This window comes from Orbicella faveolata, unplaced genomic scaffold (genome assembly GCF_042242905.1).
Source record: "Orbicella faveolata isolate gen_17 unplaced genomic scaffold, um_ofav_v1 contig_2, whole genome shotgun sequence".
In the NCBI taxonomy this organism is placed as follows: Eukaryota; Metazoa; Cnidaria; class Anthozoa; order Scleractinia; family Merulinidae; genus Orbicella; species Orbicella faveolata.
Genome location: NW_028301547.1, coordinates 8776030 through 8787500, shown reverse-complemented (window position 1 = coordinate 8787500; position 11471 = coordinate 8776030). Strand labels below are relative to the sequence as shown.

General features: G+C 40.3%; 2 protein-coding genes across 8 annotated transcripts in view; both read left to right on the top strand.

The window, feature by feature from the left end:
- The window catches only part of LOC110043879 (histone-lysine N-methyltransferase SETDB1-like), a 44441-nt gene extending 39512 nt beyond the window's left edge, over nucleotides 1–4929 (top strand). For all 4 annotated transcript variants that reach the window (XM_020749379.2, XM_089289418.1, XM_089289419.1 and 1 more), the window contains 4 exons: nucleotides 733–1623; nucleotides 2685–2899; nucleotides 3221–3309; nucleotides 3860–4929. In XM_020749379.2, coding sequence (XP_020605038.2) covers nucleotides 733–1623; nucleotides 2685–2899; nucleotides 3221–3309; nucleotides 3860–3977 — 1313 coding nt within the window. In that variant the 3' untranslated portion in view covers nucleotides 3978–4929. The remainder of the gene's footprint in view (nucleotides 1–732; nucleotides 1624–2684; nucleotides 2900–3220; nucleotides 3310–3859) is intronic.
- A 3258-nt stretch (nucleotides 4930–8187) lies between these two features.
- LOC149111846 (uncharacterized) lies at nucleotides 8188–10792 on the top strand. 4 transcript variants are annotated; one of them, XM_089290160.1, is made up of 4 exons: nucleotides 8188–8323; nucleotides 8860–8984; nucleotides 9067–9161; nucleotides 9388–10792. In XM_089290160.1, exon 4 carries the CDS (start codon nucleotides 9388–9390, stop codon nucleotides 9901–9903), a length of 516 nt encoding a protein of 171 aa, XP_089146286.1. In that variant the 5' UTR covers nucleotides 8188–8323; nucleotides 8860–8984; nucleotides 9067–9161; the 3' UTR covers nucleotides 9904–10792. The 4 variants fall into 4 exon arrangements, with proteins under 4 accessions (XP_089146286.1, XP_089146285.1, XP_089146283.1 ...); XM_089290159.1 differs by lacking the exon at nucleotides 8860–8984; XM_089290157.1 differs by lacking the exon at nucleotides 9067–9161.
- The last annotated feature ends 679 nt before the right edge of the window (nucleotides 10793–11471 follow it).

Below are 11471 nucleotides of genomic sequence, written 5' to 3'. Positions count from 1 at the left end.
GGGGGGGGGGGGAACGGATGAGGTTTCCCAGGAGCTTTGGGCCCCTTATCTTACTATTCGAGTTTATAGTATGGAAATTGAACTCATAAACAACTTGGAAATTAATGCTACTTTGCTTGCATTTCTGTAGATATTTAATATAAATCTACTAGCGTTCTATCAGGAATGCCGTTCTCTGATTGGCTACGCTACTCACCATCTATTCGAGTAGCCCAGCAGTGTGCGCTTGTTAACAAAATGGCGGCCTCTTCTTTTCGTTTTCAAAGTGTCTGCGAAGAGAATTTAGATATAATTCTGAACGCCTAGTAGATTTATACTAAAATAATTAGATTATTCACTCTCGATTTCTATGCGTGTTAGTTGACGAGGGTGCCCATGGAAATATCAAGCTCATAATCTAATTGTGAAATATCACGTTAGTGGGGCGCAGTGGTCTGGTGATTGGGGCACTGGACTCCAGATACGTACTGATGGCATCGGAGACTGGCTAGTGAACATATGCCGTGGCAACACATCTTAACTTTATTTTGCCTGTTTTTATGTAAGTGTATAAAATTAAGCTTGAAATCGAGACTCTGTTTGGGTTGAGAGACGAAGAAATGACAGTGAAATGGCTGTGGCAAATGGCGAGTTATTGAGGGAATCTAGTGGACAAAGGGAAAGCTTTCTTTATAATTATCCTGTTGTGGTGAAATAATGCCTAAATGTGTAACTTTATTTCTTTTTTCGTAGATGACGAAGAAAAGAACATCAGTCAGAGCAGTGACTTTGATTTCGATGAAGTCGACGAGTCGTTTTGCCAGAAAATGCGGGACAACACCTCCCAGGACATACCAGTAGACAACGAGGCAGATACGGCGAGGATTATAACGGACAAGGACGATACACACAAGGGCAGACCTGCTTATTCTGCAGGAGGAAACGATATGAAAATTATTGTGTTAACGAGCGATACAGAAGCTGATGTTGAAGGAATTTCAACATTCAAAGATAGAGACTTACATTCAGCTTCTCAGAAAACAGATCTCCAGCCTCATATCAAACATGGAAGGGTTACGCCCGAACCGGTCGAACCAGAAAAACCTGATAAACAGGATAAATCAGAGAGCTCTGCAAAACCGGTTGAGGATTCGGATTCTGCGCCTTCTCTCATCTCCGCAGAAGATCTCTCTAAACTGGCTGCGAAGAACACGACAGTGGCGGACGAACCGCCTGTATTAACTAAAATGAATCCCACTCGTCGGGTTTCAAACACGCTAGAGGACATGATTTCACGGTTAACTAAACGCGTTCTCACGGCTCATCCGTCTTCTTCGGACTCTAGTGTGAATGGAACGGATGGGCCGACGCCAATGGACTTAGACCAGTCGATTGCGGATGATGTCGACAAAAGTTCGACTGAAAAATCCCCCAGCGTAGAAAATGCTTTGGGTATTCGGGTTGAACCTATATCGGAGCCTTCATCTCCAGAGACAGAAAACATGGATTCTTTTCCGCCTTCGCCGTCTAGTTTACGTTCGGACGTTTCAAAGCCCGAGTCTTTAGACCGGAAGTCGGAGATTTCAACCGGAAGCTCTAAACGAAGCACTGGAGTGTCAAAGCCGCCGGCGAAAAAGTTAAAAAGTAAGATTCATTTGTCTGATTTGTCCTTTATCTTTGAACTGAAGTCTGAGGTCTTTGACTATTTTGTTCTTAGAAGTTTCACCTTGTTTTTAATGTCAAAATCCATATAATGACACCAACGGTCCTTTCACTCTACGAGGCGCGCTTGCATGGCAGATGTATTCATCAAGTCCAGTCCAAGAAAGCGGACAGTGCGGACGGAGGCTTGCCCTCTGAAATCTGCTGGTTTCGGGACTCACACTTAATTATATCTACAGCAACAATTCAAATGCACAGTCAGCAAATACGGTTTCTACATTATTCACGTAGCTTTTCTTCCCACCTGCAAAGCGTGCCGAACATACTGGGTGCCTCGCCTCTCGATACATTTTATCCACTTCTCTCACAATGCAGGCTCTTTCGGGAAAATATAATTAAACTCAGCGTTTCTCCTTGAATTATTAAACCGTGTGGAGACGCAACATGTAATACCACCATTTCGTCCTTTCAAAAGCGACTTTTCATCCCCTCTCAAGTCGTCCGCCATCTTTGGATCTGGGGGGATGCATTGTGGGAATGACATTGCGGGGATGACAACATTCTGTCTCGGAAAAGGCGCGTTGGAACGTTTCCAAGTGTGGGCCATCACCAAGAGTAGTCACTCTCACCTGCCAGAAAAATCTTCATCTTCTGATCGAAGAAATGCTGTGATTCATGCTTTTAAAGAGGGCGCGAGACGTCGTCAATGATTTTCCCAGCCGATTTGTGGAATCGCTGTTTATTATTTAGTGAACACGCCTTTTTTTTCCTGGACAGAACTCCAAGTTTTGTCGGACTTTTTGCTTTGCAACGCTATCAACCATTACAACGACCTGAGACACCTGAGACCGTTTAACTCTCAACCTGAATCCACTGTAAGATTAAGAAGATAAAGACAAACAAACTGAAGTTTTGTTTTCAAAAACCCTAACCCTAACCCTAAGTTACCTAAGTAAACATCCTTAGAATAGCTCTGCATTGTAGAAATTTCTTTAAGTTAGTAACTTTTGTGGTGCCGGATTTTCTCTTTTTTGTTTTTTCAGCTAACAAGCCCAAGATTCACTACTCTCGTTCTCAACCCACTAGCACCAGTCCTTCGATAAAAGCCTCACCCAACACTCCCTCGCCCTCACGCCCCTCTCTGTCACGCCAGTCCTCTGCTAGCAGCAAGAGACTGAGCACGAGATTGATGTTTGGAGAAGAGCATTGCTACGTCATCGACGCAAAGGCTTACGGGAACTGTGGGCGATATTTAAATGTGAGTTTGTTAACTTACTGTTTTTCATGAAATAATGTGTTGTTTACTGCTTTGTTTGGTTAACCGTAGTTCTTTCAATTTAATACTTTGTGGAGATACGTGTCGACTGTTTGTTTTCTAACACTTTCTAAATCCTATACTGTTATTTGCTGTCTACCCTCTAAAAGAGAATTCGATTGTTTTCCATTTTCCACGCGTTCGTCGTCGAAAAAATGTGTCATCTCTTTAATGTACGAAACTAAGCAAGTTTTCATTGCGACTGGACAGCACGACTGCCCGCCAAACCTGTTTGATAAACCAGTTTTGTGTTTGCTTCAACAGCATAGCTGCTCGCCAAACCTGTTTGTCCAGAATGTGTTTGTAGACACTCATGACCTCCGATTTCCTTGGGTGGCGTTCTTCACTCAACAGTAAGTGACTGTGGACATGGAGGTTATTTTAGTCCATGTTGTTTTGATTGTTATTATATGACTAAGAAAAATACCTCATTGTGATTGGCTGAGAGGCTGATTGGCCATTTATCGATGATTTTTACCTCGTACTGCAATGCAAGTTAATGGTGGTGTGTTCGAAATTTTCTCAGTCATATAATAAATGACAATCGTATGAAAGCTCGACCAGTAAAGGATATACACTACTCGTGATGTTTGAAGATCCTTCCAAATTGGACTCACCTGAAGGCTCGTGCAGTTTTGAGGGAATTCTCAAATATCACTCGAAGTGCAAATAATAAATTGCACTCGCACGGATACGATTACCTATACTTTTCATAGGGAAGTGGAAAGTACCTTGTTTTTGTCACCGTACAAACCAACTGGAACAACCATGTTGGTACACGTCCAGGGTCATTTGTAAAATCTCGCGTCTATATCTTCTCGCTCTTCGAGAAAAAAGTCTGCTAAAGTCTAATTTGATCGCGTCATCATGTAAATTAACTTCTTTCTTCCCGTTCCTCTCCAGAAACGTTGCAGCTGGAACCGAGCTAACCTGGGACTACGCGTACGAAGTGGACAGCGTCAAAGGCAAAGTTTTACACTGCTACTGTGGGTCGGCGGAGTGTCGTGGTAGATTGCTGTGAGCTCATCGTTGTCTTGAACAGCGGTAAACCGCTTTAGGAGCGTGAAGTTTCCACTTCTCGGCCCTTTGTGCACGAAATCGCTCATACCTCGCTACTGTGTGACGTGCCCTAGCCTTTGATTTTTGACTGACCATTGCGTTATCAACGATAAGAGTTACATTTTTATGTCAAGTTGCCCATTTTATTTAATTGGCAACTGGTTATTCTCCGAGCAAGGACTACTGCCCTTATTCGTACGTGATTTTCATGAAGACAACGCCATGCAGAAAAATGGAAAGGGAAGAGGGAGAGTGTCCTCCAATCTCCTCTCTTCTTTGAGTTTTTACGAAACTTTGTGCCGGACGCTTCAATTCAAATGTGATTTGTCAATTTTTCACTTTTAAACCTGTAGGGACGTTTTCATACTCGTACATCAGAAAGTTTGTTCGCGTTTAAATTATTATTATTATGGAATCACCCGATTGTTCGCGTTTATTTTCTCTCCTGCGCCAATATAGTATCTCCCCTCTGATTTTCTTCTTTCTTGTTATAACTCCTTCCTCTAGTCTTGCAAATTGTGCAAGCGGAAACATAAAACCGCGCGGCGATCTTTATCCGCGTCAAGTGAAGACTGGAGACTACTTTAAGTATGGCTAAGTAATTTCCAATCAAATTATCGAGGTATAACATTTTATAGAAAACATCGCTTTTGTGATACGCCAGTTTAGATTTGTATACTGATCGTTTTGTGAAAATATGGCAAGAGTACTTGTTTTTATCGTGATGGGCGCTTGTTTTATTGAACTCTGGAACACTTTTAAACTAATAAAGCGCCCCGGAGACTCTTCGAGGGTTTGTGTAGCGATTGTTTGTAAATCACAAGATATGAACTTGATTAGTGCTAGATTGAGATATTTTGAACGTTGTATTTTTTGGATTAAATTATTGACAAGACTGTGCTGAATTAACAAAACGAATAGAGGTCACTTTAAATTCATTCGAGGTTTGTCTAGTTCGCACGACTAATCAAGTGGTGACGAGTAATCAAAATTATAATTTCCCGAGCCTTAAGCCGAGGGAAATTATTTGAATTTTGACGAAACGCAAATGAAGTTATTTCTTAATAGATCAATTTCGATATATTGAAATTCAGCCTAAAACAATAGGTCTCAGCACGAGGCCCCGGGGAATAACTACAGAATAGCCTTTTTCACGGTTACCTTTGCTCATTTGCATTACAACAAAATCAAGCATGTATGTGAGGCAATTTCGGGCTATTTTGTAGTTTTAGCCCGAAATTGCCTCGCATCCACATTGGATTATATTGTAATGTAAATGAGAAAAAATAACCGTGAAAAGGGCTATTTGTGGAATTTATTCCCCGGAGCCTTGTGCTAAGGTCTAATGTTTTTGGCTGAATTTTAATGTAGAAATTGGGCTATTTCTCGTGTATGCTATTTGATTATCTTTTAATAACATGGGTGACAACTCATTCAAATCGTGGGCTCTTGACTTGTTTATTGTATCGGGAAATTTCGCGCCAAACGTTGCCATGGCAATTTTGTGCATTCACATGTGAAATTATATATTCACGCTGAAATTTCGCGCCAAAATTAATTTGTCACCCATGAGTTTAATTAAGTAACTCCTCGCACTACCTGGAGGGTCTGAATGAGGTTTAAGTTAGTAGCAGCTGAAAATTGGCCAAGATTGAAACTGTCCAATGAAAAATGACGCTTTTTCATTTATAGTCAGTTCTGAGGTCTGCAAAATATACTGATAGTTGAGAAATCGCCAAAGTTGACCTGATTACTTAGATTCCAGCAACCCAATCGAGACCATCTACCTCCGATTCCGGGGCTTTTCTGTACCACTAAACTGCTCCGCTAAACCGCGATCGGAAAAGCCAGGGAGCGAACAAAGCATCTGTGGAGTAGACATTTTGACCAATAGGCCATTTTACAGTTGTGTGCTTAGCTACCAGTATTTATCCCACTACAAAAATATTTATCGCAGTACAAAAATATCTATCCCAGTACAAAAATATTTATCTCGGTACAAAAATATTCTTCTCACTACACAAATATTTATCCTGCAATATTTTTCCAATGCTGCATTGCACCCCTAGTAACAAGATGGCCGTTTGAGGTTTTAGTATTTTCCTGTGAAAACGGGACAAGTCGTAATTTAATTTCCACTGTTATTATTGTTAGTTGAGCGTTTTTCTCGCAACGAACAATTCCAGGACTGACAATGGCTTCAACGATAATCACATGTTACCAAGACTGTGGAAAACAACTTCAACTATTGCCCTTCGTGTGGGAATGAGGTGTCGATCGATGAGGAACGATCTCTGATAGGGTATTAGTTTTATCCAGGATATACGTATCAAAGTATTGTCAAGCTGCTGGACAAACAGGACGATATTCAAATGAGTGAGCAACACTAAAATATCGTTTACAAAGCTACAGCTTGCGTAGAAAGTTACCTACTTGTGATTTAGCTCAAGTACGGTGGCGTGTTGCTGAAGAACTTGACTGCCCCGCTCTCGGAAAACCGTTCGCTTCTCGGAACATGTCCGCTGACAAATATGCGAGCATATTTTCAAAGTCAAATGGAGGCTATATGTGTTTATTATCCTTGAAATATTTTTCGCAACACGCGCAGCTTTGAAAATTGGGGAATATTTATCAATTAGACCGTTAGTCACGCTCGATTGCGCCAATTTCGCTACTCGAGGACTATTACTAATTGTCCTCTAGTAGCGTAGCCAATTAAAATGCAGGATTTGTATTAGTCCACTAGTTGGGTGATACTAATCTCGGATATTCCTCAGTTTTAGCTGGGAAATATTCCGTCACGTGACGCGTTTAGACCAATCGCGCGCGAGCGAAAATATTTAATGGATTATAAGAGCGGATATAGATCAATGTGGCATACTCTTCTCCTGGAAGGACTTCAAGTTCCTCGACGAGTAGCTGCAGGAGTGGTTAGAGAACTCGATCCCGAGGGCTCGGTGAAATGAGGAGAAGCAAACGACTCAGAAGGAGAAAGTACAGTGTACCAGGTCCAAATTATTGTTAGTACATTGACGGTTATGACAAACTAAAACCTTTCGGTTTTCCTATTCACGGTTGATTTGATGGATGGACCATGCAGAAAGATAATGTGGCTACAATTGGCACGCTCAAACAATAATCCTGAAGTTCCGGCCAAGTTTCTTCAATGTATAGCTGGAAGTGGAGGTTGTCCAGTCAAAGTAACAAGCGATTGTGGCACAGGAAATGGTGTTCTTGCTGCAATCCAATGCGAGTTGAGAGGTTCAGCTAATGCTCATACGTTTGGGTCTCCTCCTGCTAGTGAGAAGATCGATACGGAGGTATATCTATGCATGACAAAATTCAACACTTAGTAACAGATATCAAATCATCCAAATTGCACATGCATCAATCCAACGCTGAATGGCAAGAAGCCGATTCTACAAATAGTCATTACGCAAACAGGCATCACTGACGCTAAAAGGCATCACACTAAAAGGCATCATGCTAAAAGGCTAAAAGTGTTGCAAGAAAAGGCTAAGAGTTGCAAGATAGGCTTAAAGAAAGCAATTGGTGAGCAAGTACTCACCCCACCGGAGCTACAGACGTGTCTTATTGAAGTTGCAAATTTAGTTAATTAGCGACCAATTGGCCAAATCCCCAGTAACCCCGATGATGATTCATATCTTTGCCCTAATGATATGTTACTTGGAAGAGCATTATCTACAGGTTCATAAGGACCATTCAGGCGCACCCAGAACCCCCGGCACAGAGTTGAATTTGTCCAGAAAATAGTCGACTCGTTTTAGACCCACTGGACAAGAGATGTCTTCCCGTCATTGCTGTCAAGGAAACAGTGGCATGCGGAGAGACGCAATGTTCGAATTGATGACTTTGTGATCGTGCAAACGTTAAGTGCATTTCGTAGAGCCTGGAATGTTGGCGGTGTCTACCCCGGAGAGGATGGCACTCGGTCAGAAACGGACTGGAGAGTATGAGAGGCTTATCACTAAGATTGCTGTAATGTACCCAGCAGAGGGGTACGGGAGAGCATCATAAGTGAAGATGAGAGCTAACGCCCTCATCGGGGCGGAGAGTGTTTTGATGAAGAACTTTGATTTGCATGACATTTCGCGTGACGTTTTATTATTGATTTTAATGGTTGAATATTATACTTTCTGTAAACCATGATTACATTGATTGACATTGCAATCTGAGCAGCTCGAGGTAGGAATCCGTTTTCAGTTTAGTTTACACGTGTCGATATGGATAGCTTTCCCGTTTTTAGGGGTTTCACGGTTTAATTGAACTCTGGAATCCTGTCACGAAGTGAGTCAGTTTTAAAGTTTGTGTTCCGTTTTCTAAGGCTTTGTTACTTTAAGTTGTTTCCTTTGATTTGTGTTAGTATAATTTCGGTAATCGACCGCATGTGATTAACAATTGTGTAATTGACTACGTGGTTTACTCGGTGTTCGTGTTTCTTGATGGATATAATGTATTAAGTTTTCGGTTACTTGATATTGTTTAAGTATGTCATTTGCTGTGTTTATTTCAGATCCAATAAAAATCTTGTAATTTATACGATTCACGGGTATTCAGAGTTAGGGACATTTTGGCGGTTTTCGTCAGACGGCGGACCACTTTCGTCTCTTGTATAATACATTAACATTTGCGGTATAGAAACGTAAAAAGTATCTGTTGGCCGGGTCGAATACCGATTTATGGGGTGATCAGTTTTGATTTACTTTTCAGACAGGCGATCGAGACATCGGCCGACTGGTTTCAATGATCCAAACGCGCTATTTTTCATGTGAATTAAAATAAATAATCGGTCTGGCCAGTAATAAAACTGTTTATATTGATAGCTGATATGTAGAGCAAAGCAGCTTGCTTAATTGTTTTCCAAAGCTGACGATCGCCGAGAATTAAAGACCTATTGAAAGTTCCAAGTTAACCTTGTTGATTGAGAGAACTTACCCAGTCATAAAAGGTTGGTAAAAATAACTGTACAGTACGTGTTGAGATATTGCATGTAAATTAGAGTTTGAAACTGAATTTGTTGTTTACTCCAGAAATTTTTGTGTTGCGCACATTGCGGAGAACTAAGGGAGTCGATCGGGAAAAGCAGCTAACCTCAGCCTAACCTGTAAAAAAAACTACGAAACAGGTAGATCATAGTTTGACTCTAGTCTCTTTACCTGGGGTTGATGCGTTACTAGCGCGAGTCATTTCAATCCAAACTAGAGTGCAGTTGGATAATTATAACACGGATTATTTTGGGCGAAATTTTCGCTCACAGTGGAACAGTGCCTTGGAAGTTGATGAAGTCATTTCACTTTCACATTTCATATCTGTGATAATTTAGTAATGATGTACTTTATTGCAATCTACAGATGACAGTCAAGTGCGTTTTCTTTGTTCTATTTTGTGCCATGTTCGTAGTCTGCTGTTGTCGTGGCGGATGGGTGACCTGGGTCAAACTCAACACCAGTCCTGTTTGTTTTGGCGCCCACGGCAACACCTACGGCGCGTTTACTCCAGACAAGAATGCGTTTATCTGGGCTTTCATGCTCAAACACCGATCTGGCTACGTTAGTTGTAACGGAGTAAATAGGAGTCCTTGGGGCTGTAGACCAAATCACGCGAACGTGGTAACGTTTCTCACCGACGAGCGAAATCACGTTGTAGGGCCTCGTTTCTCGCAGCCCTTGGCTAGGCATTATTACGCTTTACCAGGCTACCACTCGTCCTCGCCATACTTGATCTTCTTCATGGGAAAGAGTGCCTATGGTGTGCATCACATGGCTGAGTTACGAGTGTGGTACGGCGAAGATTTGTTTGACTTCACTGAAGGGGACAATGCAGGAACATCGTGTACAGATGTCTACGGATTGATGTACAAGGACTAAAACATCAACTAAGAAATTTCACGACCGTCAGAAGTTTGTTACAAAACTTGAATAAATGAGCTTTTAGAAGAAACGGTTTTCACTCTATGTATTTTATCTCCTTGTGAATTATTGTACTTATCTTCTCTTGTTCAAACTAACTAATTACGCCCATCCCATCAATATAAACCACTCTTTTGGAAAGCAAAAAAAAGACAAAAAAACATACAATATACTCTACACAAATAAAAAATTATTCAAAATTGGTTACAGAACAGACGATGTTTGTACTTTTTGTGAGGCCGAACCAGAAACTTTGTATCATGTCCTTTACCTTTTGGAACGATTTTGAATCTTACTGGTGCCTTTAATTTTATCAAATCAACAGGTTCGTCTTTCTTTGCAGAATGTTATATTTGGTGTAATATCTAAGCAATGCCCTTCAACTAAATGACTAAATGACTTTATTATTGTTGGAAAGCTGTTTTTGTGGGACTGCAGAAGAAGCCAAATACATCCTAATATTAAAGGTTATCAAAACAAAATAGCTGAAAAATATGAAACTGAACGTAAAATAAATATGACGTATTATTTTGAAAAAAAAAATGGATATTTAGCCCTGGCCAGAAATCAAATCAATATGTAGATAGACTAAATACGTAAGTAACCAAAGAAATAATTTAGATTGTTTCGCTCTTTGTAATCACGAAGTTATTCATTCATTTATTTTTTGTGTGTGTGCCCTTTGTTCTTGTTGTCTTTTTTCTTGCGTATTTTTCTTTTTTAGCACTTGTAGTATAACGCAAGCTACTAATGTAAACTTGATAGCCAATTATTAATTTTAAGCCTATTTATTGTTTTTAAATTGATGTAAGCCGTTGAATGGAAATAAAATGTGAAAAAAATACAATTTTTCTCCCTGTTGACATTTAGTAGTAAATTGTTTGTTTTCACCAAAAATATGCTATTAATAGGCATATATATACTCCAAGCATCAATTTATCCAGCAAGACGAAGTCATGAAAATTATACGAGAGAAGTGCTGCATAATTGTTTCTGAATCAGAAGACTAAAATCGTCCAAAAAGTAGCAGACCTCTGGCCTCATTCGTTAATTTTCACTGTTAATTAGAAAAAGGACAGCATCTACCCAAGTAAACACTGATAGTTTGCGGTAAATTTCAAATTACTACACACGTATCCATATTTATATTGACATACTTACTTTTTACGTTAGCTTTGACAATTGGTTGTTCATCGAGACAATGCCCTCTTAATTGTCATCACCTGTTCGCTTGAAAATGCCTAAATATTGAGAGGAAAAATTATGTGTTCATCACTTAAAATTCAAGGGTTTAAAACAACAAACAACATCATTTAAAATTACTATTGTCTTTGATTAAAAGTTACAACACAAGATTTTCTCTGGAACTGCAACTTAAGCTTTATAGGAGCAGGTTTTTACCACCATGTTTCACAAGTCATAACGCTTAATACAGTGATAGCAGCTTTGTTCTTGAGTTGTAATTTCGCAGCAGCTCGCTGTCCCTATGGTTAAGTTGCCAACACAACTCCTTGAGTCAGCGGTTA

Coding starts and splice junctions, on each gene's coding strand:
- LOC149111846 (XM_089290158.1), top strand. CDS start 9,388: ATGACAGTCAAGTGCGTTTTCTTTGTTCTATTTTGTGCCATGTTCGTA.